General features: G+C 35.7%; 1 protein-coding gene across 4 annotated transcripts in view; it reads right to left on the bottom strand.

Annotated features, from left to right (window-relative positions):
- p4ha2 (procollagen-proline, 2-oxoglutarate 4-dioxygenase (proline 4-hydroxylase), alpha polypeptide 2) overlaps positions 1–24,793 on the bottom strand; it is a 58,277-nt gene that overhangs the window by 20,294 nt on the left and 13,190 nt on the right. For all 4 annotated transcript variants that reach the window (XM_039774889.1, XM_039774890.1, XM_039774888.1 and 1 more), the window contains exons 2-9: positions 22,276–22,381; positions 20,385–20,481; positions 17,705–17,856; positions 12,896–13,033; positions 9,929–10,168; positions 7,791–7,990; positions 3,986–4,162; positions 2,917–2,987 (exon numbers count right to left, since the gene is read on the bottom strand). In XM_039774889.1, the coding sequence (XP_039630823.1) occupies positions 2,917–2,987; positions 3,986–4,162; positions 7,791–7,990; positions 9,929–10,168; positions 12,896–13,033; positions 17,705–17,856; positions 20,385–20,481; positions 22,276–22,360 (1,160 nt within the window). In that variant the 5' untranslated portion in view covers positions 22,361–22,381. The remainder of the gene's footprint in view (positions 1–2,916; positions 2,988–3,985; positions 4,163–7,790; positions 7,991–9,928; positions 10,169–12,895; positions 13,034–17,704; positions 17,857–20,384; positions 20,482–22,275; positions 22,382–24,793) is intronic.

Below are 24,793 nucleotides of genomic sequence, written 5' to 3'. Positions count from 1 at the left end.
GGCCACACCCGGAAGTGCAGCTGGAAATCCGTCAAACACCTGGGTGGACTATAAAGGAAGCCAGTAGCCACCACTTCGGAAGCCAGAGTCGGGAGGAGGGAGACACAGCTGCCAGGGAGGAGTGGAGGATTTAGAGAGAAAAAGAATTGTGTTTGGTGCTGTGTTTGTGGGACTGTGTTGTGCCTCTGAGAACAGGGAAGGTGTTGCCCACAGGCGAAGAAATAGAAATAAAACATTAATTTGTTTTATCAGTGTGCCTCCCGTGTTTGTCTGTGTCAGGTCAGGTGCTCATATAGTGCCTTTTGTTACAGCACTTAAAAGCAGATTCTATATACAGGGAGTCCTCGGGTTACAACGTCTCTACATACAATGTTTCGAGTTTACAACACTCACTCCCGAAAAAACTGGGAAATGAGTGTTTCGGCTTATGCCATTAGCGTTGTACTTACTGACTACGTGGGCGAAGTAGTTTGGTTGTGCGCAGCGGAAGAATACGCAGTAATGCAGCATATGAGTGAGGGAGTTGGCGAACTAGTTTCGTTGAGCGTGGAGGAAGTGTTCCGTTTGTGTGGCCTTGTTTGGTGACTTTGTGGCCCTTATCATGGCTCCTAAACAAAAGTCAGAGTCTTCAGATGGTAGTGCTTCGAAGAAGAGGAAAGCCGTCACGATGGAAGTGAAATTAGATATTGTAAAGAGATCAGAAGGAATAAAAGGTACAGAATTTTTTTACACTCGTTTTCTGTCATTTTTTCTGTTACTACAGTACAGTATATTTATGTCCTTTTCCTTTTTCTGTGTCTTAGTTGTGTTTTTATGTTCTAGATTATGATTTTGCAAATGTGTTAGGATAGGTAAGTCACTTAGGCTAGGGTGTGTTTCGACCCGACCAAAATTCGGGTTAAATCACTGTTGTAGAACGGAACTGTGTCGTAACCCGAGGACTCCCTGTATAAGGACTTTACTTCTCTATTAATTATATAAATATCTTATACAAGTGTGCATTATTTGTTTTGCACATTATATATTCAGTATTACTCTTATCTAATTTTAACTTGCTTTTCTTTGTTTGTTACTTATTCTTTGACATCTTGTAAAGCTCTGTGCTACGGTACTCCTATACATGAAAGTGTGCTATAGAAATAAATGTCATCATCAACAGCTATGCAAACAGGAATATTACTACCAGTCAGATTTCCATGAGAAGCACTGGAAGTGCAACAGACAAGGCAAAGCCCATAGAAGGATAAGTAAAAGCATGAACATTGTAAATAGGAGAATTAGAAATTAAGGATCAGTGTTGCAGCAATGAAAGCCAACCAGCCACCTCTGGACCAGTTGTACTGCAGACTGTCACTTCTCAAAGGTGGAGCTATATAATAAGTTTAATCCATGCTACTGAAAGTTCTAGAAGAACTAAATGAAACAATAATGAAGCTTGCCAGAGAATAAAGAAGGAAAAATGGATGGATTTCTAGTAAGAGGCCAGCAATGATTTTGAAGATGAATGGGAGACGTGGCTTTGATTCTCAGTGCATGTAGGCCGGATCAACATCACCTACAACTATAATATCATATAAAAAGACCTCAATGGAGATCTATACACATGCAGAAATGTCAGCAGAACTAGAATTAAGTGCTACAAACATTTTTAACATAGAAGACAGATTAATGCAGAAATATGAATTCAAAAGTAAGGATGCAATAAAACAACATAAGTAGTAAACAAAAGGGAAAAGTGAAATTATGACAAAATGCACCCATGGTCTAGCAGCGAAGTGCATTTCAGAAAATAGGCCATTGAATGAGAAATAAAAATATTGTTAATCCTACAGTGAGAGGGGTGGAGTGGGGAGAAGAATACAAACACCATGACAGAGGGATTTAGCAGCTGAAAGCAGCCAACTGAATTCAGATTAGTAAAAAATTTATAAAGCAAGTGAATCAAGTGTGGAATGTGCTGGCAGAGTAGGACTAGAAACTTGTTAAGCATAGGATTTATGAAGGCATTTACAACAGACATATAACCAACACTCCCACCACAAGAAGGTTCAATCAGAACCTAGGGACTGAAGCAGCCTAAATAGTCCTCAGTAGAGGAAATAGTGCACAAGGAAAGGAATATGACTGACTAAGCAGTACGGAACGACAGAGAAGCTAGCATATAGTGAAACCAAGTGAACTAGGTCTAAAGAAGTGGTTATTTTTGCATTTGTCATTTGTACTGTTATTTGGTTTCTATAGTTTTTGCTTTGTCTTGTCTTTAGACACATTTACTTATTTTTACTCCATTCTTGGAAATGTATAAGTACTGTCAAAAACAAAACTTTTTGTACTTGAAACATTTAAAACCAATTGCTGGTCATAAAATCACCTGGAGTGTCACTGTTTGGGGCAGAGGCCATAGATTTTGTGACTGATCAGGATGGTCCTCTGAAAACAAGGTCATAAAAATAACCCAGGCCAGGATTCCAACTTAGGTGCATAGTGTTAAAAATCTGCAACTTTCACTATTTCACTCCCATGTTGCCAATGTTTGTGAATGTTTTTCCAAAACGGTAAGGGAAGAAATATATTTTATTGTCTCTCTTGTTGGTTTTACCTATTAAGGTTAATAGGACATACTAAATACGTAGATTAGCTCTTGGGCAAATCCAGAAATAATTCCTAACTTGTGCCTTTAGTTATTGTGACCTTGCTTGGTATGAAATATATGCAGGAAATTGAAAAGGTTAATGAATTAGCAAATTTGCCAAAAAAACTGAAAACCAGAACAGTTTCATAGCATGTAAGTGTACATGTCACCACTTACATATATAGTAATTGTACAAGTGCAGAAATTACAGAAATATTTTCAAGAAATTTACAGATGTTAATGATGTTGTATATAGTAGCTTTGTAATGCCACTTAAATCATACCTCTTGGATACTCTGTAATTAGCCACAGTAAGCACACCGGAAACAGGGTCTCGTACTGTTGCTCGTGCCAACTGTGTGAGAAAAGATACAGGAGTAAATTTAGAATAAAATAACACACTTTTGTGCTCAGTAAATTTCCCAAATTTATACACTTAACAGGCAGTATTTTCTAAACCCTTAATTTATAATTCCTGCTATCTGCCTTTTCAAATCAAGTAGTGTATGGGCAGCAACATGATTTTCTTCATTTTGTAATACCAAACAGCATTCTCTTCTTACAACTAAGTTACATACATGACTAAATTTGAAAAGGAGTCTTGTACGAACTCAAGCATGAAATACTGAACCGCTACCATTTTAACCACAAATTTTGGCTAAAGCAACAAGTGTATGGATAATTTAAATAATAAAAAACTAACTACCATGTATAGGTTTGACTATACTCTGCAGTCATCCAAGCTACCAAAAATGGAGCCTGCCCACTTTCACCCTGGTACAAAGCACATTACATTTTCACCCTTTTTCGCTCACCCTAACGCATTGCGCTCTCTCTTTAGAGAGCTGTTCTTTTTTGTCAGACAACTCAACACTCAAACATCTCAAACAAAGGGCACTGATAATATATATTTCCTTCTGTGGATGCCCTACAAAGGCTTGTGTTGGTGCTGCAATACATTTAGGCAGCCATTTCTGACAGTAGTACAACACAACTTCACAACACATTTGTTTCACCTCTAATTTTTCCTACAAAGTGGAAATTATCAGATAATCCTGCTAAAAGTCTTAGGACTCCCTAAGCAAACACAGGCTTGATTATAATTGAGAATCAATTTATACACACATTCCTTACAGTGCGAGTGAATTTTGGAACCACTTTAAATAAGCACATTAAAACTCTTTAATGTTTAACTTTACACAAATCATCCTAAATGCTTATAATTCCATGCATTCTTCATGGCCTGCATTAACCACTAAGTTTAATAATTAACTGGATCTTTGCTACAAGAATGTAAACGGCCAGCTAATTGTATTTCATGAAGAATAAGCCTAGCTTATAATGAAAACCTACCTTGGGTTTAGCTATCTCCTTAATTTTTTCAATCTCCTTGTCTGACAACATGTCCAGGTATCGGACAATATGAGGATTGTCCCACTCATCTTCCTCTTTAATTGGAGACAGGATCAGTCTGGGGTTTTTGTTACCATTGTGATACCTGCAGAAAAGATTCTTGCGTCTCTTTTCAGTCTGTAAAAGAGAGAAAAAGACCTAAGTGTATCAGAGCCATCTGAAGAATGGTTATTAAAACCTTTCAATCATTTCATTTGGACGTTTTATTTATTTACAGCTAATGATGCTGTAAATGTACCATCAACAGTTAGGCACCTTTCACTCACAGAATCTTTCAACTTCTGCTTTTGTTAGGTTGGTAAGATGGAAGGCTACCAAATCAAAAATGTTCAGTCAACTTACTCAGAAGCAGATGCTTCAGAAAATGACTACCTTTCTGTTTTTGGATAACTCAGTTAATAAAGCCACTTCTTGGCACAACATAGCTTGGCATTGGTTTGTGGGCCACTGTGTCAGTCATACTCATGTATTGAGTCAGTGTTGAAGAGGGTAATCCCAATTACTACATGCCTTTTTAATAAAAAAAGTTTTAAAAATGGCTCCTTTCCAAGTAACATAAGCAAAAGTAACCAAGCCAAACATTTTTTATGAAAGAAAAAAAAAAAATTTTTTTGAGGTTATACTTTAGGACAGCATTTTTCACTTAAGAAACATAAGTAAAGTTAGTATCACTGAAAGATGCTGAGAAATTAGTTCACGCGCGTTTGTTTTCAGTCGACTAGATTACTGTAACGCACTCCTCTCAGGACTACCCAAAAAGATATAAATCGTTTGCAACTAGTGCAGAATGCAGCTGCTAGAATCCTAACTAAGAAAAGAAAATCAGAACACATTACTCCAGTTTTGATGTCACTACACTGGTTACCTGTGTCATTCAGAATTGACTTTAAAATTCTGCTTATGGTTTATAAAGAGCCCCATCTTATATATCGGAATGCGTAACCTCAGATCCTCAAATGAGTGTCTCCTTAGAATTCCAAGAACAAAACTTAAAAGAAGTGGTGAGGCGGCCTTCTGCTGTTAATCTGGAATAGCCTGCCAATAGGAATTCGCCAGGCTGATACAATAGAGCACTTTAAAACACTGCTGAAAACACTAACTTAATCCTGATACTCTGTATGTTCAATTCATCATAACAACTATTCATGGTGGCTCTAAAATCGGTACTGACCCCTACTCTCTTTTCTGTTTCTTTTTCCGGTTTCTTTGTGGTGGTGGCCTCGCCACCTCCACCTACTCAAAGCTTCATGATGCTCTCATCATCATCAAGCCCTTCCGTGAGAACCCTAAATCCAAAGAGGACTGTTTCATTTATGTTAGGTAGAATGCCCAGAGGGACTGGACGGTATCATGGTCTGGAATCCCTACAGATTTTATTTTTCTCCAGCCGCCTGGAGTTTTTGTTTTTCTGTCCCCTGGCCATTGAACCTTACTCTTATTCGATGTTAATGTTGATTTATTTTTATAATTATGTCTTTCATTTTTCTATTCTTTAATATGTAAAGCACTTTTTGCAGATTTTGGGAGGCACAAGTCTAATTTCTGCACATACTTTGCAGTTTTGGATTTTATTTTGAATTTTTTTTTTTTTTTCTATTTTGTCATTGTTACACTACTATTTTGTGTAATGAATGCCCTTTTATTTATAATAACAGTTTCTTGTTGCTACCTCACGACAACCTAAAGAGGCTAAATGTAACGTTATCACTGTGACATTATAAAGGATGCTGCCAAGGTATTCCTTCTGTTAAAGATTCAGGATTCACTAAACAAACTTTTTCACAGATTTAGCTACAACAATAATCTATTTAGGAAGTCAGGACTTTGCATGCTTTTCGACTATAAATTGGGTTTGCCTTTTAGTTTGCATTCATTTTTTTGCCATGGGGCATAAGTGAAGTGTGGTCCATGGCATTGGGCAGCTTTAATAAATAAATAAATAAATAAATAATGGACGCACTCATGCTGGTGAGAGGAGCAGGTGCAAGTGATCGTCTGCGAAGAAGGCTCCTCTCCAGGTTGGTGCGAGGTTGTCACAATGTTTTCCAAAATGTTACTATAGTGGTCATAAAATGAATAATTCCAAATATCATAAATGCCTATGTCTCTGTTTGTTTTTTTTTTGTCAGTGCGGCTTTGACATTATGGACCATAAGGTGCATACTAATTCAGCGTGAGCAGGAACACTCAATAAAACTGAATAAAAAAAAAATCAAGTGACAGTGAGATACAAAGAAGGCAGATTCACCAGCGTTTGTGTGTCAGCTTTTATCCCTCCAGATCAGAGAATGTCCAGTTCCATTGCCTCAAAACACCACTCACATCTACAGTTATTCCCAGTTTCAGATAAAAAGTAACAGTGTCAGATACCAGGGTGGGGGGTGGTAGTATGTATCGTGACTGAGACAATAAAAGTAAAAAAAAAAAACAGTAACTTTTACAAGTCCTATAAATGTACACCGGCTGTTATAGACGCAGACCAAATGTATGTCTTTACTGTAAAATAATAACAATAAGAGCTGCTCATATAGGAGGTAGTCAGGATTGAACTGGGGACTCTTGATTACATGTCAGTAAATCTTACTATGCCACGGAAGCTGTTATATCGTCCTTGAACCTTTTGTGAAAGTGTTTATTTGATCTTTGGACTTCAGGCTTCATACATTATATAATTTTTATGCATACATTATATAGTTTATGCCTACATTTTGTCATTTACTACTAAAATATGAAAAACGTTTCTCGTTTAACAATGAGTTTACACAGATTACTGTAGACACAGAACACACATGAAATGCATGTGTTCCAAATAACAATCTATTATTTCCACTCTAAAACTCCAGCACTTCACTCCCAGATAGTCAAGGCATGAGCTGGGAGAACTTTCTGCATGTTCTACAGCGGTGGGAGGATGGAATAGCAGGCTGCTTGCTGCTTGTCTTTATCTGCACATTTACAGGACAAAAGACGCTGACAGAGAGGTGCGAAGGGATTCAAGGTGGACTGGTATTATGAGTTTTTTCGTAGGCTTTGGTAATTCTAGTGTTAATAGTGTCCAATTCAAAAGGCTGCCAGAGGGAACCAGTAGCGTGGAGCCGACCCACATCATCACAGGGGTTCTTTGTGCTTTTTGACAACAAGGTGCCTAATTGTCTCTTGATCATTTTTTCACACTTTTTCCTGCCATTTCTACTCTGGCATAACATTAAGTCAACATTTTAGGTATGCTTTCCATCACTAACCAAGCCTAGTAGCAATTATTAACCCCCCCCCCATTTAACACACTTTTACCATACCCCCATAGCAATCATGTTAGATTACACAAAAAATGATAATGAAGAGACATGATGCCAATTATAAACTAAATGAAATAAATATAGCAAGCTGTAATGAAAAAATGAGAAATTGCTAACTACTGTACCTATGGAAGAACTGAATGTAGCCTCTTGAAATGTTCAATAATGTAAGATAAATAAAAAAATAGGCAAATTAATCATCAGTCTAATGTATCTCTTATTTCCCTGCCAAATACCATACTTTACTGACTTTTTGCTTTTACAAAGATAATACAAGCACTTGTTCATTGGCCTCTGGCATTTAAATGCTTGAGAGCTGCTGGGACCAGATCATCTCATATAATACATTTATTTTGTAAGGTGTTAAAAAAAATATGCATTTTAAAACAAGACAGTTTTTTTTTTTTTTTAATCAATATGCCATCCCTCTCCCTGTCCTGTTTACTTACCATTTTCACTCCCTCGCCTCTGCACAGCGCTTCATATGTGTCTCTTTCTGGTAGGTAGTCAGCAGGCCTAGTATACGTCCCCACATCAATGGGTGCCTCTGTCACAGGAGGTTGCTCGGTTTTAGCTACCTGTCCCATTTGCCTTGCCAGAAGTCTCTCAAAATATCTCAGGTTTTTACCAGCTCTCTGGTGTGTGGGATCTAAAAACAAGGCAGAAGTATTTTTGGTTCTTCATCACAATACAATACAATCTAAAGAAGAGTAAATGGAATAACTAACTCAAAATAATAAAGTATATGGGACAATGAATAACTACTGCAAATATAGGACAGAAAATACAAAAAAATCAAAACACAACCAAGGAGAGCTATTCTCAAAACAACATACTTCTTACTCCTTATTGAAAGAACATTGCAGATACTTGTGGTGTAACAGTTAAGGCTTTGGACCTAGGACTTCAAATCCTGAGACTGTACGTTCAAATCCTGCTACTGACACTGCGTGACCATGAGCAAGTCACTTCACCTGTATGTGCTCCAACTGAAAAAAACAAACGAAATCTAACCAATTGTATCTCAAATGTTGTAAGTCCCCTTGGAGAAAGGCTTCAGTCAAAAAATAAGTAATAAAAAGGTAAGTACGACTAAAACTAGGGTAAGCTCTGCCAGGTCAGCTCTACAAATATAATCAAGTAAACATCTTTGATATATGTTATAGACTGCACTGTCCCCTTGTGGTAGTTTCTATACTAAGTGATAAGGCAGCATCATTAAAGTTTACTAGACTAGCTTTTATATGTAGTTATTAACATATACTGTAAATTATAAAAAGAACAAATCAAATACTGGCATACAACTATTAAACTTAAGGAATTCATTTGAGTTTCAGCACATAGTTAAGTTTCACTTTAATATATAAAAACTTTGTTTTTTCTATTGATAGATCAAAACTGGGATTGTGCTTTTTCTTTCTTGTTGATCATTATTAACCTCACTATGCTGTAGTGTAAAAATAAAAATAAATAAAAATATACAATGACATAAACAATTTTAAATTAGCATACAGAACAGAAAGTTGCACCTTAAATGAAAATTCAACTGTCCAAAAGAAAACCGACAGCATACCCTAAAAATGTAATGTATAATCATATAGAAGTGAGCTAAATAAATTTCCCTTGACTGATGCTGCACTGAACAAGGAGGGTAATTAAACTTCTCGTGTCTGTCCAGGAAGAAGACAAACACATCTGAAAGGTTTCTATCTGTCTATTGTTGTGAACAAAGAACACACACTTAAAATAAATTTTAAAAAAAATGTGACTACTTCTAATGGCAAAGAAAGAGAACATTAAATGCTTAGAAAGGAAAAATGTACCAAAATGTGCATCAGTCACACCAAAAGAATCGTCTTATGATAAACTTTCTACAAATAAATCTTAAGCAAGCAACGACAGTGTCTCTTTTAAAATTATAAAGACACCTGTGGCTAAAATTGGGATTTGTAACAAAATGAAGCAGTGACAGTTTAGCATTGCCAGTTGACCTGAGTTGCTAGTTGATCTTTGGAAAGCATGAGGAAAACTGCAGCATCCAAAGAAAAGAACCTACTAAAATATGTAGAACATGCAAAATACAGACAGACGGTGACTGTCTCAGAATTCAAAACAAGTTAAGCTTTGAAGTAAAGCAGCTGCTACTGAAGCTACCCACTGTTACTTGTTTTTATTTTAAGTTAATAGTTATACTAACTTTCAAATGAAGGATATGGAAGACTTGCATAACTTGCCAATGGAAGGCTTTCAGTATTGTTATTAAACTGGAGGTGCCTGCTCACCTTAAAGAATAATGAATGTTTCACTCATAATATTGTGAAACAGACACTAACAATTACACCTACATTCATTCGTCCATTTAGCCATCCATTATAGTATTTTGCTTACTCAGGGCAGGGTCGAGTTACTCAATAACCTTTTTGAAAAAGGGTAAATTCTGGCTGTAAGTCTGAAGACTACACAATATATCATTAGTAATAAATGTCGTAGTATTTTCTGGCGTACAAAGTACATACTTTGAAAAGGATACAAAGTAGTCAGCTCATAGTAACAGAAACGTAAAATCCATGGCAGGCACAAAACTTACCAACTGCAACCAAGCGCCTCGTCAGTTCTAATGCCCGTGCCAGGTCACCCATCTGGTAAACAGAGTAGCTGAGGTAATCAAGTATGTCAGATTTAGAGACTGAGGACTTCTCGCCTTCATCAATCTGTCTGAGAGCCTGTTGCATCCAAAGCACACTGTGATAATAATCTTCCTCTCCATAAGCCGTTTTTCCCATGTCAAAACAGTCATTGACTGTGAGAACAGCACTGAACTTCACACCTAAATAAAGAATTAGCTTTCATTGTGTGAGTTTGTACAGGCAAATGTGGAACAGAGAAAACAAAGTGACAGCAGTATAATGGCTGTGCCTTGTTCATTATTAACAGCTAAACCTTATTCAGGCAAAAGTCGGATATCCATAAACGCATCTAGTAATGACAAAAGTACACTTATTTACTGCATTGAATATTTATTGTTTATGTTTGTTAAAATACATATTGTACCACAATAAAATTTGGTTTGGTATGCAATCAAATCGAAATTCTGAAGATTTAAAAATTAACAAATAAAAATATACAATGACATAAAAAATTTTTAATTGACATTTTTATATTTATGAACTCATCTGTTTCAAAATCCTAATTTAGGTCAGAATTCCAACAGCAAGAGGTGTAAGCCAGTAGTGTTGTCAAAAATATTGAAATCTCGAGAAAGATCACTTTTAACTTTTAAATTACTTCAATACAAAATTTGTAATGGTATTGATACTGCAGCTGCATTACTTATGCACTTCCAGTTCATTGTGGCTAGGGTTGCAACCCCATTTCCACACAATCATCAAGTGTTAAGATGGAAACTTTAGCGACTTCTGTGTCCTTCTGTGTCTGAAGTATGCGTTCAGTACTATGCAGTACAAAGAGACATCAAGAAGTTGGGGATGGTTCCCCTCGGTGTCTGAGGTACAAACCCCTTAACTTACCTAAATGGCGCCCACTTTCATTGCCTAATGGGTTGACCAGCTCTGCTTGAAGGACTGACACGCAATACAAAGAATTTCAACAGGTATCTTATTTCTAGATTATAGAAAAATTAATTAAGTACAGTATAAACCTTTAAACTGTTGCATTTGAAAGAAGCAACGTTAATTTTTTGTCTACATGTTAAATAATTTTTGTAGTCAGTTAAACATTTAACACTTTAAGGCAGAGGTCTGCAATTAGTTTTACTTATGGGCCAGTTTGATACTGTACTGTTTATTCAGGGGCAACAGTATTTGGTCTAGTACTTTGTAAACTGTCAATCCAAGGTGTGCTACCGTAGTAAGTTGCTTTCTTTTGTTTTATTATGTGCTGTTTTAAAATTATGTTTCATCACATTTACTATAACATTTAATGCGCTAAAACTTTTCAGTGCTCAACTGCAAAAAAAGATGCATGACATAGTTCTAACAGTGCTTATTTATTATGTCAGGGCACATTTGCAGTCCAACAAAAGGAAGCCTGATGGAAGAGTGCATTGACATGCTAGTCTTCCTTTAAAAAAAATGTGAAAATTACAAAGACATCGTAGTTTACTTACACAAAAATGCAACGTACAGTGTTTGCATTTATGCAAACCCTTTAAATATGCTAGAGGTGTGTTTGTGTTGCTTTCTGAACAATTGTATACAAAAGATTCCATTAACGTTCTATTTACTTGAATGTTTACTTAATGATTGTTTTAAAATGTTCATGTATATTGTTTAGAAAAGATTCCAATGTTTATTTAATGACATTTGTAATAATTCATTGTACTACCTCATTAACGTAAAATTCATAAATGTAAAAAAAAAAAACCACTTCTAAACTTCTTTTACTTTTTACTGTTTGCAAAACTTTACTCTTACCTTTCACAAAAGATTGCACTACCTTAAGTATTACATTTAATGACTACAATTTATATTATTTGTTTTGATCAGGTGGCACGGTGGCGCAGTGGTAGCACTGCTGCCTCACAGTTAGGAGACCCAGGTTCGCTTCCCGGGTCCTCCCTGCGTAGAGTTTGCATGTTCTCCCCGTGTCTGTGTGGGTTTCCTCCGGGCGCTCCTGTTTCCTCCCACAATCCAAAGACATGCAGGTTAAGTGGATTGGCGATTCTAAATTGGCCCTGGTGTGTTTGTGTGTGTCCTGCAGTGGGTTGGCACCCTGCTCAGGATTGGTTCCTGCCTTGTGCCCTGTGTTGGCTGGGATTGGCTCCAGTAGACCCCCGTGACCTTGTATTCAGATTCAGCGGGTTAGAAAATGGATGGATGGATGTTTTGATCAACAAAGGTTTTAATGCATACAAAATTACAATTTATTTAGTTTTTTTATTGAGGTACATAACATACTGTATAGGGGTATCGAATTTCAAAACTTTTCTTAGTATCGCATTGAAGAGGGTTACACATAGATAGATAGATAGATAGATAGATAGATAGATAGATAGATAGATAGATAGATAGATAGATAGATAGATAGAATCTGTTATTAACATAATATGGACAGTTAATAGCTGTATCAATGAGGAGTAAATCACAGTACCCAGAAAAAAACCCATGTGTATAAGGAAAGAATTTGAAAACTCTGTACCGACAGAGAAAAAAGGTCATAAAGTCAAATTCAAATCACTGTTGCTTTGAGCATGCAGTGCTAACCACTAGTCACAGGCTGAAACAAAAACACACAACAATCAAACTTAATGACCACTGCATTAAGCCATAACTCTGCTCCCTATTTCAACATAAAATTAGCATTACAATTCATACATCTTTCTCTCTAGATATATATACACATATATATACATTCCCACAGTACATAACAAGATTAGTCATGTCTTTAAGGTAACAAGAATACAAATTTGTATTACATATGTACTACATATATATGTATATATACACACACATACACATACATACATACATATATATACACATGCATATAACAGCTAAGGAAGCAGACTTAATTTTGGTAAGGCATGAATGCGTACCTGGTAGCTGGCCTTTAGAGATTTTCTCTGGATCCAGGCGGTAAGTATCTTGAAGTCGCATCAGAGCCTTGGCTGCTCCTTTTTCATCCTCATCATCGGGAAAAAATTGTCGTTGCAAGGATATATTAGATATAAACCCTAAAACAAGATACAATTTAAATGTAAACTCCTTTTTTTTGTAACTTCAGGTATTTTAAGAAGCCTAACAAAATTCAAACTAAACCCTTTTTGAGTTATAAAAAGGCACCACTTAAGCAAATAAGCAACACAAATAAAAGTGGAAAAAGTCTATAATGCTTGCTTAAGTACTTCAGACAAATCTCATTATTTCTGAAATGAATAGATTAAATATTATCTGACAGAACAACATGACCGTTTCGCTTTCATTGCACTAATAATCGCTTTTGTATAGTGTATATTTTGCATCTTCCTGTATGTGCTATTTAATCTATGAATTCAGATTTACTTAAAAGAAAAAAACATAGTTCAAGTATTTAGTTAAACCATTCATAATATTATTTATTTTAACAAGTACACAACAGTTAAAAAATAACTTGGTTAACACAGAATGTGTTGTGATTAATCAATGTGTTAAGTGCATTTTTTAAAGTTTGGTCAACTAAAGGTATACAGTGTTTTTAATGACAATGCCAAACATTTACCATAATATATATATACTTGAAATTAGTCTTCTATTGCTCTAATAAAAAATATGTTCTGAAATTTTTCAGTTAAGGACGATAAAAGATTTGACATAAGGGAGTTCTGCTCCCTAGTTATACTAATACTGGATAGGGCCTCCTTTTGCTCTCAAAGTAATCTCAAGTGTTTGTGACATGCATTCCACAATATGTTGCGAATATTCCTTTGATATTCAGGTCCATGTTGACATGATCACAATATGTAATTTCTTCACACTTGTCAGCTTCACATTTTGGATTCAGATCTGTAATGAAGAACACTAAACTCATTTATCATGTTCACAAAAAAAGTTTAGGATGATTATGATGTGTCCTGCTGCGTTATGTCGGAAGTGGGCATTAGAGGATGGGAACATTGTGGCCATGAAGCAGTGATCCTTTGGTATTAAAAGTGTGCCAAGAAAACATTCCCCACACTTTTACACCACCATATCCAGCCTGGACTGTTTACACAAGGCAGGTGTTGGCGACAAATTCTAAACCCACCATCCGTGTGCTTCAGCAGAAATCAAGATTCATCAGACCAGGGTGCATTACTCCAGTCTTTTAACTGTCCAGTACTGGTAAGTATGTGCTTAAATGGTATTCTCTTGTTGCAGCTGCTACCTTAAGTTGTCTGTGGGGAGATGGCAAGTTCCTCTTTTTACTGTGCCAGTTTTCCAACAGGTATTCCCGTTTTGCTGCCACATCCACAAAGACATGCATGTTAGGTTTACTTAAAATTCCAAACTGTCCAGAGTATGAAAGTGAAAGTAAGAAGATTCCGAGATTGACTGCCAGTCACTCTTGATTTGCCTCTTGCAAGCCTGAACTGAATATGTAGGTTTGAGAATATTATGTCATATTTTGAGGCCATAAATAAAAGTGTGCTGTATTTATATTAATTAAATTGAGCTGAAAAAAACGATTATGAATCTATAAATTTGGAAATAACTATTATTTCACCTATACTAATATTTGCAGTATTTTCTATTCAAGATCTTGGCCCACTTATCTTATTATTAATACTTAAAAAGACATTTGGCTTGAGTTGTTTGTTTTAACATTTTTTTGGTATTATTATATTACTTTTGTTGGCAAAGTTCAAATAAGATATGTCACAAATCTTTTCAACACCAACAGTTGTGGGAGATGCATGTAAGCAGCACTGTACTTGCACACAGTTGAGGAACTTTACAAGACACTCTTGTGCATGAAGTTATATGACACAGAAATGACAACTCTAAATCTACATTACATAGCTAGACTGAGTCACTTCCCACCTATTAAAAATGTGACCAATTTATTTTGACAATTCTATGTTTCACTGTCCTTTAATATCTTAATTCCACAATGTTGATTTGCTCTGATTTATTTACTTTGCGTGTACGTGTCTGTGCTCAGCATTAAAAAGTACATTTTGTAAAGTGGTAGTGTACTACTCACAATAGCATCTGAGGTACAAAGCAGACTAGTGACAGTTCAAATACTGTTGGAATGATCTCAATGACATGAAATCTGTTTCTCTAATGAAACAGTCGCTAGTCACAAATAAAATGGTGAACATATGACTTATAACCTGACCAAATTGTTCCTAAATAGTCAGGGTTTATCTATAGATATTACAATTTGAATTGCAACTAGTCATTCATTTATTTATATATATATATATATATATATATATATATAGGAGTGCAGAATTATTAGGCAAGTTGTATTTTGAGGATTAATTTTAATATGGAACAAACACAGTGCTATCAGTCAATCCAAAATGTTAATAAACCTGAAACCTGAATGTTTCACAACGGAAATGTGAGTGTGAACATCATCAGGGGAATACATATGTGCACAATTATTAGGCAACTATTAGTGTGCAGATTTATTATGCAACTAAAGGAAAAATAAAACTTTTCCCATCTCACTTGTTTATTTTCATCTGTTATAGTGAGAATAATAAACAAACACCTCAAAATTTACAAATAAACATCTCTGACATTTCAAAAAATAAATCAATCAATCAATGACCAATATAGCCACCCTTCTTTCCAATAACAGTCATAAGCCTTTCCATTCATGGAGTCTGTCAGTTTCTTGATCTGTTGACGATCAGCTTTTGTGGAGCAGTGACTACAGCCTCCCAGACACTCTTCAGAGAGGTGTATTGTTTTTCTCCCCGTAAATCTAGCGTTTAAGAAGTGCCCACAAGTTCTCGATAGGGTTTAGGTCAGATGAGGAAGGGGCCATGTCATTATTCCTTCATCTTTAAGGCCTTTACTGGCTGGCCACGCAGTGGAGAACTGCAATGCAAGTGATGGAGCATTGGCCTGCATAAAAATCATGGTCTTTTTCCTGTATCACTGTTTGAAAAAAGTGTCTTAGAAAAACTGGCAGTTGGTTTGGGAGTTGATTTTGAGTTCATCTTCAATGCAAAAAGGTCCAACTAGCTCATCTTTAAAAATACCAGCTCATACCAGTACCCCACCTCCACGTTGGAGTGGAGCTCTGTGCCCATTACTGATCCACAGGTCCATCCATCTGGTCCATCAAGAGTCACTCTCATCTCATCGGTCCATAAAACCTTTGAAAAAAATCTGTCTTCAGATATTTCTTGGCCCAGTTTTGACGTTTCAACTTATGTTTCTTGTTCAGTGGTGGTTGGGTTTCAGCCCTCCTTACCTTGGCCATGTCTTTGAGCACTGAACACCTTGTACTTCTGGGCACTCCAGGTAGGTTGCAGCTCTGGAATATGAAAGTACTGGAGGATAATGGGTTCCTGGTAGCTTCACGTTTGATTCTTCTCAAATCTTTGGCAGCTAATTTGCGTCTTTTGTTCTCAACACGTTTCTTGCGACCCTGTTGACTATTTGCAACAAAATGTTTGATGGTTCTGTGATCACACACCAATATCTTAGCAATTCCAAAAGTGCTGCATCCCTCTGAAAGACTTTTTACAATTTTTGACTTTTCAGAGTCAGTTAAATCTCTTTTTTGGCCCATTTTGCCTGAGGAAAACTAGCTGCCTAATAATTCTGCACACCTTGATATAGGGTGTTGATCTCCTTAGGCCACACCCTCCCTCATTACACAAATACACATCACCTGACGTGCTTAAATCCAATAAGCATTCAAGTTAATACAGCTTGGAGTTGGAATATACGCATTAAAAATGATGATATGGTCAAAATACTCACTTGCCTAATAATTGTGCACACAGTATATATATATATATATATAATCTCTGCTCTTTGTAGAGCCAGAAAACAGAGGGAACAGGACATAGGGGAGCAGAACAACACAGTGCTGAGCTGGAACAACCACCTCCCAACAAGTTAGGAGACTGTATATTTTGGGAATATACTGTATTGTCTTCCATGATGTCCAGTAATATCCTTGTGTCAAAATCATATCCTTTAGACCAATGTATTTCAGAACAACTCATTTCTTAGGGCCAGACAAATAAACAGTATTTTATACCAATGAATCAGAATGTTCTGCTAACATAAAATACCATTATTATAATTTCTTGCTTACACTAAACCTGTATCTCTCAGATTTGAAAAGTAGCTTAATAATGAATTCTGAAAAATTAATCCAGTCCTATTGTTCTGCATAGGTGCCACTCTTCTGCTCTGGTATTTCTTTATAAATGTGTATTATGCATTTTACTTGTCTTTTGGAATAAATATGTTTTAAAAAGTGTAAATGTATCTTGCTTAGTCATTAGAAACAATTTGTTGTTACTAAGAAATCAAATATGTTGTCTATTATATTCTTTTCATATTATATTACCATACTGTACAATCAAGTTGTTGAATGGATCATTCTATAATGCCCTTATAAAAGATACACATAGTATTGCACAAATTAAATATAATGTAATGTTGCTGAAGGTCAAGATTAATGCTAGTTTCTTTACTGTATATTATACATATACTGTAGCAATCTTATTAAATGTAGTCATTAACACCCATTTCAGGATTACTTAGCACAAATGTTTAAGAGCAAGAATTTCTTCTCAAGCACACCGTAAACCTGAGAATAATGACACAATATAGACTGAACAAACCTTACAATTATTGCTTATTGAATATTCTTCATTTGAAGCAATTGTATTCTTTTTATGTCTTACCATCAGAAGGGTTCTGCAAAACCAAATTCTCCAGCTCTGCCCATTCATTGTTGAGACGCTTCACTAATTTGTATGCATTTACAGGATGAGCTAAGAATCCTTCTGGATCTGAAGTGGAAGAGCGTGTCAGAACATCTAACCTGCTTGCCCAACTAAAAGTAAAATCAAGAAAAAAATATAAGACCAAAAAAATCAATCATTGGCCAAACATATTACACAGGGAAACCACAAGTATATCTTAATGGTTTTTAAAACTTTTTCCACTGCAACTGTTTTTGTTTGATTACTAACTACAACGGAAAGGGAGCTAATGATCCACCTAACAGATTCCACAAATAAAGTAACCAAGCTTGCCTTTCTGCTTCTGCACTTAAGGATCTAATCTAAATCGGGCTGTGCCTCCTTAATATACTGTATATTAAGGCTCTGACCTAGATAACCTGTTTAGCATATACTATGTATGTATGTGTATATATACACCGAGTATAGCTATATACTTTAAGTGTTGCGCAGGACTTTTTCTCAGCTGGGACACCATAATGGAAGGACAGTATGGAAGGAAGCATACCCAGCCATGATAGAGAGTGGATAGTAAGGGGGGGGCTGGGATATCCACAGCAGTTCTTTCCCCAATATAATAGATGACAGTGCTCCACTGGTGTGGACCCAGTAAGGACACACGCAGGGATTTATGGGAATCTTAGTCCTGAGGGACAACCCTGTTGTAGACCTTGGGTGCTGTCAGAAGGTACTGCAAGGGAAGGATTCCCCTTTTCAGGAGTCTTCTGTCTGACACAGAAGTATTCCCAGGTCTAACATAAAGGTAAGCCGTCCTGCTAAATCTTCAGCGAGTCAGAGTCGGGAGGCAGAAGGCAAAGCTCACTTGGAGAAGGGAAAGGAAGATTGGTATGTGGTTAGTTTGGACTGGACTATAAAAAGGTATTTTTGAAAAATAATGTTTATTTTGCAGCTGGAACTGGTTTGGTGTAGTGTGTGTTTGGGGCACCCCCTTCCTTTATATATATATATATATATATATATATATATATATATATATATATATATATATATATATATATATATATATATATATATATATATATATATGGGGAGGCACGGTGGTGCAGTGGTAGCACTGCTCCCTCGCAGTAAGGAGACCTTACATATATACTATATATACTAATCAGGTTATTCAGCTTCTCCAAGTGCCAGTGCATTTAATCAACTCACAAAAATAGTAAGCTGTATGGGAAGAAAGAGGGCTCCTGAAGGAGGTACTCTTTGGCACTGAAGTAGTTATCTAGTATAGATGAGATCAGGGAGATTAAGGGCTATTTAATGAACTGTACACATTGTCTCAGTGATGTAGGGATATATAGAGGCAGCAATGGGAGCTCTAGTTAGATGCTCTCAGAACTTTCTTACTCCTGAAGTAACCTCAGGTATATGACATAAAGCAACCTCAGCTTAAGTGGCACACCAAGCTTAGAGTTAGCAAGTGAGTTTGGGAAAAGATTTAACTAATATAGATGTAGTGCAGCCACCATTATCGAGAGAGAGACAAGAATTGCAAGTGTTATTTGGTGTTTGTTGCACAGTATTGCACAAAGTGCACAAGCCATACAACTAGATAGACTTAAAACCTGTATAGAGACCAAGAGAAGTAGGAAGGTTTTATTTTTTGTTTGTTATGTTCATAATTTGCATTCTCCACTTGACCATTCCTTCCTTTAATCTTGTAAAATAAAACATTTTTGTTACTGGCACATAGAGATGCCCTCCTCACAATACTCTACATTGCAAAAAATGTACAGTTAATAATCCAGTTTATAGGTATCACATGAATTTATGGCCCTACAAGGCCCTGAACAGCCTATAAGAATACAATGGGGGAACTTCTATCAATATTTTTGCAGTACCCCCAGATCCCTAGACTGTAATGTGTAATTACCACTGCTGCACATTTAGGCTCATTTGAGCTATTGTGGAGAATAGCCTATCTGGGCTCCAGCTCGTTCTGTCTAGGGTGGACAAGGAATGCAATTGTGGGAAGCCCTGAAACTGCCAGAATGATCTCTAGACATATGGTCCTATTGCTTGTATACAGCATCCGAGGTTTCAGATGTGATTTCTGGGACACTGCCATAAGTATTTACTTGCCAGAACCCTTTCCAACCATATGGCAGTCAGTCTGGATTTAGAAGACAAGTTATTAGCAAGGAAACAAATGGTGGGGAGAAGAAAGAACAGGGTACAGTGGAGCAGATATAGTTAGTTTTAAAGCACACGTAGTTAGTTTCATATATTTGGCATCTTTGATTGTTATTTGGGTTTAATTGCTTGTTCAGGGAGTCCCCTGTAGTTCACAATATGAATAAAGTGGTGTAACATCTGTATTATATTATTTGTGAAAACAAAAACATGTTTCTATTGTAGCCAAATGGTAAAATATTACAATTTATAAATCTGCTTATACTCTTGATAGTTAACAATGCTGACACTCTCAAGGCAAACACAGTGTTGGGGCAAAGAATAAATATATCACCTAGAATGAGAACAACAGATTTGATAAACTAGATGAAATTTTTTTGTATTTCTGAAGAAATATGTCATAACGGTCTTTTCATAAACCTGATCAGGGGAATCCTTTCTGATTAAAGATAAATATTTTTACTGATACCTTTTGATTTTCTCTAATTTAGATTCTTCAGCTCGAATGTATTCTTTTAAAGAATGAACAAGTTCCTTTTCTGTGAAGATCAAGTCAGTCATCTGACCTGCAAAAAAGGAAAGTAATAATACTTTTAGTCAGATTATAAATTCAAAATCTACCTCTCTGTAATACAGTATGCATCAGACTAACTTCACATGTGCTTTATTCCTTGTCAAGTCAAGAAACTATACATTTTCCTTTAAACCTTTTTTAATACAGTACTTGAGGTGCATTTGCCTCGCCTTCCCACAAAAACTAAAGTTAAACATATAATTAGCCTTTCGTCTACTTTATTTTAGGGATATTAATGGCAACAGTAATTGAAGCTTTCGGTAAGAAGAATTCTGTATTGAAATGAATCATGCAATAAAGTGCAATGTAGGATTCTGTCAGAGGCAGTGTTTAAGTTAGGCCTTAATTCACTAAATTCTGTATTTTAGTAGATCTATCGTTTTAAGATAAATGCTTACATTTAAATGTCAATATTGCATTTGCTGCAAAATATACAACAGAAATTAGCCTTCAGTGGGATATGTGGTCCATTACACTGTATACTACCTCACTTTGTACCAGTTTAGAGTTTGTAATGAGTCTGAGTAATACTTGATGCTTTATCTTTGGACTGTAGGAAGAAGCACAAAGAAATATAAACAAGCTGCATTAGTCCTGTATACTAAGCAAGGTCAAGCCAGTGTTAAAAATCAGACTCTTCAGACGTGAATGCAGGCTGATTCTGACAACCCCAGATTAATGCTGCTCTGCAAAATATTTTGTTCTCCACTAATTCAGGCATGAAACTCTTCCAAGCAAACATGGAACAACTGCCAAAATGGAGTTTGCTCACGTCGTATGTAATCATTGTTTTGGAACTTTTTTCTAACTGTTAATCCTCACTCTTAACTCCCCTAATACGTGTTCTTTTCTATCATCCAATGTAAGTAAATCACTAAAACTATCAAGAATTAATGTGAAATTTCTAGAAAATCTGTGCACAGTTCTTGCAGCTTTGGCAGCACATGTCAACAGTGCAACAAGGGTTTACAAAAGAGCAACTTTATCTCATCTTTATAACACAGTAAATCACATAAAATTCATTTTGTGACGAATATAAATCTTTTTATTTAAACTGAGAAGAACTGATATATTTATAATACCACGTAATATAGATCTACCACTTTAAATACACATATTATTTTATATTATTTCAAAAGGAAAATGGCGTGCAATTCAGGACCTGACTAGGCTTATTACGATCGTAAACACAAATTTATAAAAAGTCCCTGCAGTTGATTTTGTCCATTCTATTTTGTGGACAAAACCAAACTCTGAAACAATTGATGCATACTCAAGCACACTGTTCTTAAAAGAATTAAGAGTAGTTATTAGTCAGGAGATGAGCTGCTATAGTAGTAGTAGTATATGTAAAGGGTACATTCAAATTCATGTTTGCATATCCAGCCAAATGTAACACATAGCATTAGACTTAAAAAAAAGAACTCATCTAAAGGTGACACTTATGTTGTTTAATTACATCAAACATGTTTAAGGTTGGACTCACTTGAAGGCAATGTTCACAGCAAAGTTCGAAGGCTTTCAGAGTCACCATTATCATTTTAGATTATCTTTTAGATTTCTTTGATGCTTATGTCAATCTACTTAAATTTCTGTTTAAATTGTTATAAATATATACAAGTCATATTTCTCTCTGACCATGTAGTTTCCAAATTATGTTTCATTATTTACTTAATTGTAATTTTAATAAATCTATACAAACACAAGCTGATTAATTTATAACATTTACCACTGCAAAACTCTTTGTAATGGCATCTTAGAAGGACCATTAAAGGAATTCACTTACCTATTGAGGTGAAGACCTCAGCATCTGCAAACCATGTGCAACAGAACTGAAAAGTAAGAAAGACTAATACACCTTTCCTCTTCATCTTATTTATTTTGGATAAAAACTGAAAAATAAAGATTTAAAGATATAATATAGATCAGTTAAGGCACCTTTTAATACAAACTCAGTATGAAAAATTATATTCATTTAAACTTACATGATCACTTATGATCAAGTTTGTACAACTACAATGAAACAAATCTGCATTGGGACTGACAACTAAACTATGAAGCTTCTAAAAAAAACATATGGAGCAGCACAATGTTGTTGCTGCTTTTCAACAAGGAGACTGGAGTTTATATCCCGAGTGCTCCTTACATTTAGTTTGTACGTTCTCCCCCATGTCCACGTGAATTTCCTCCTTATAAGATTATGCATTGTCATTAAATTATATCATAACTGTCAGACTGATAAAATGGAAAGTTAGGAAACTGATGGCCTATGAGGAGTTACACTTGTAAATTGTACACTAAAATAACATGCTTAAAACCGCTTTAACAAGCAAGGTTTATTGTTTTCAGCTGTTTTATATTTGAGATTATGAAATAAGGTCAAATGTTGAATTGCTCATAATACCAACTCTCTGGAGGAGTTACCTCTCTCCTCCTTTCCCTTGGTGTGTGTCGTATGGGTTGCACTTCTCTCACGGACTTGCTCTGGCATCATTATCTGTTGTTCTTAGTTACTGCTATACTAGGCTGGGTGAAACACTGGTGTAACAGGAACACTCTGGAGGCAACAGGGTTTTTTTTTTATCTTGTTTCACAAAAATAATTTGTAACAGCTGAACACAATTTAGGACTTACTTGTTGTTTGATGTCTGTTGATGTGTTTTAATTAACGTGATTCCTGCTAACAGCAGGAAAACAAATACACGCACCAAGTTTCTTTTAATAAATTTCAGAACATGAATCTGAGATCAGCCTAATAATTAATAATAATAATAATAATAATAATAATAATACTCTATTCTGGACAAATTATATAACAGATAATAAAAACATTTTTGTAAAAGGCTGGTAAATACATTTTAAGTAATGTTCAAATGCAGGGCAGTATAGCAGTAAAATTATTAGTGCATTTGAACTGGATTGATTTTGTCTTTACCCTTTAATGAAGTTTGCTCATACTGTTTTTGTTCACATGGCTTTTTCTCTGTCTCATAATTTTCTCACATAATTTGACATAAGTCAAAAGAAGTGTTCATTTAACTGTCTTTTTTTAAAAAAAACGGCCCAGTATAACTGTGTGTGAGTGTATGTATGTAAGTGAGAACTACAATGAACTAATGCTCTCTCCAGGGCTGGCCTACACTTTGCACCCAATGTTGCTAGGATAGACTTTGGTTCTATGTGACCCATCCTCTGTTAATTTCCTGATGGTTTCAAATTTTCTGTATTTAGAGATTCAAAAAGACAGCTTTAAAATAATTTGTGTTTACACTGAAACCCTGTAAATCGAGGATGTTTAGGCTTGCATTCTATAAATGCATTTCCATTAAAGATTTCCTTTCACTAGCATCACCTAGTGCCAACAAACATCAGTCATGCTCCACTCTCACCAGCATGACAGCCAAATATAATCATCCACACTGCCATTGAACATTACTACTTTATTTAATGGCAAGTGGCTTTGTCAGAAAGCACACATGAATGATTGCACTACTGCTTAATTTTGATGATAAATATGAAACAGATCATTTGAATCAATGTGTAAACTTGAATATGATCCATTTGTGGTATAGCTTAACTCTACAACCAACTCCAAACAAAAGTATTACAAAAGTGTGGAAAATGATTGACTTGCGTTAATTATTTATATACAGTGGACTCTGAAAGTATTCAAACCCTTCATATTCTGTACAATATATTCTATACAACTTTGTGTTGTAGATTTAATTTTGAATGGATAAATGTGCCATTTTGTCTGAATACTTTCTGAATCTACTGTGTATATGCATTGCACTTTACATAAAAATCACATGGGATGTACAGTGCCATAGTGGTTTAATTACGCAATTGTTAAAAAAATTCTACAAATGCTATTTTAACTGACAGTTCTAAACCAGCCCCATTTTAGTGTGAATAAATTAGGTCCTGTGATGGACAGATACCCCATGTAGGTTTAGTTCCTGCTTTCTACCCAGTGTTGCCTGGATAGACACCAGGCCCACTTCTTCTCCCACTATGACCCTAAATTGCATCAAGCAGGTTTGAGATTGTTATGCGGTCATTTACTAAACTCCTTTAGTCTAGTTTTAAGGTTATGGGAAGCCAGAGCCTATTTTGGTCACAGAAGGTGCACTGCTGGAACCAATCTGTCACTTGACATACTTAAATGCACACTCATACTCACTTATACTGTACACTACTCTGTGGAGTTGTGCTGCAGATTGGCACAGCTTTATTTGTCTGTTGAAGCAGCACAGCTTTCTAATTTTGCTCTTAGGCCACAAAAACCTCAGCTTGTAAAGAAA

Source organism: Polypterus senegalus, chromosome 13 (assembly GCF_016835505.1).
Source record: "Polypterus senegalus isolate Bchr_013 chromosome 13, ASM1683550v1, whole genome shotgun sequence".
Taxonomy (NCBI): domain Eukaryota; kingdom Metazoa; phylum Chordata; class Cladistia; order Polypteriformes; family Polypteridae; genus Polypterus; species Polypterus senegalus.
This window is presented reverse-complemented; position numbering and strand designations above follow the sequence as displayed.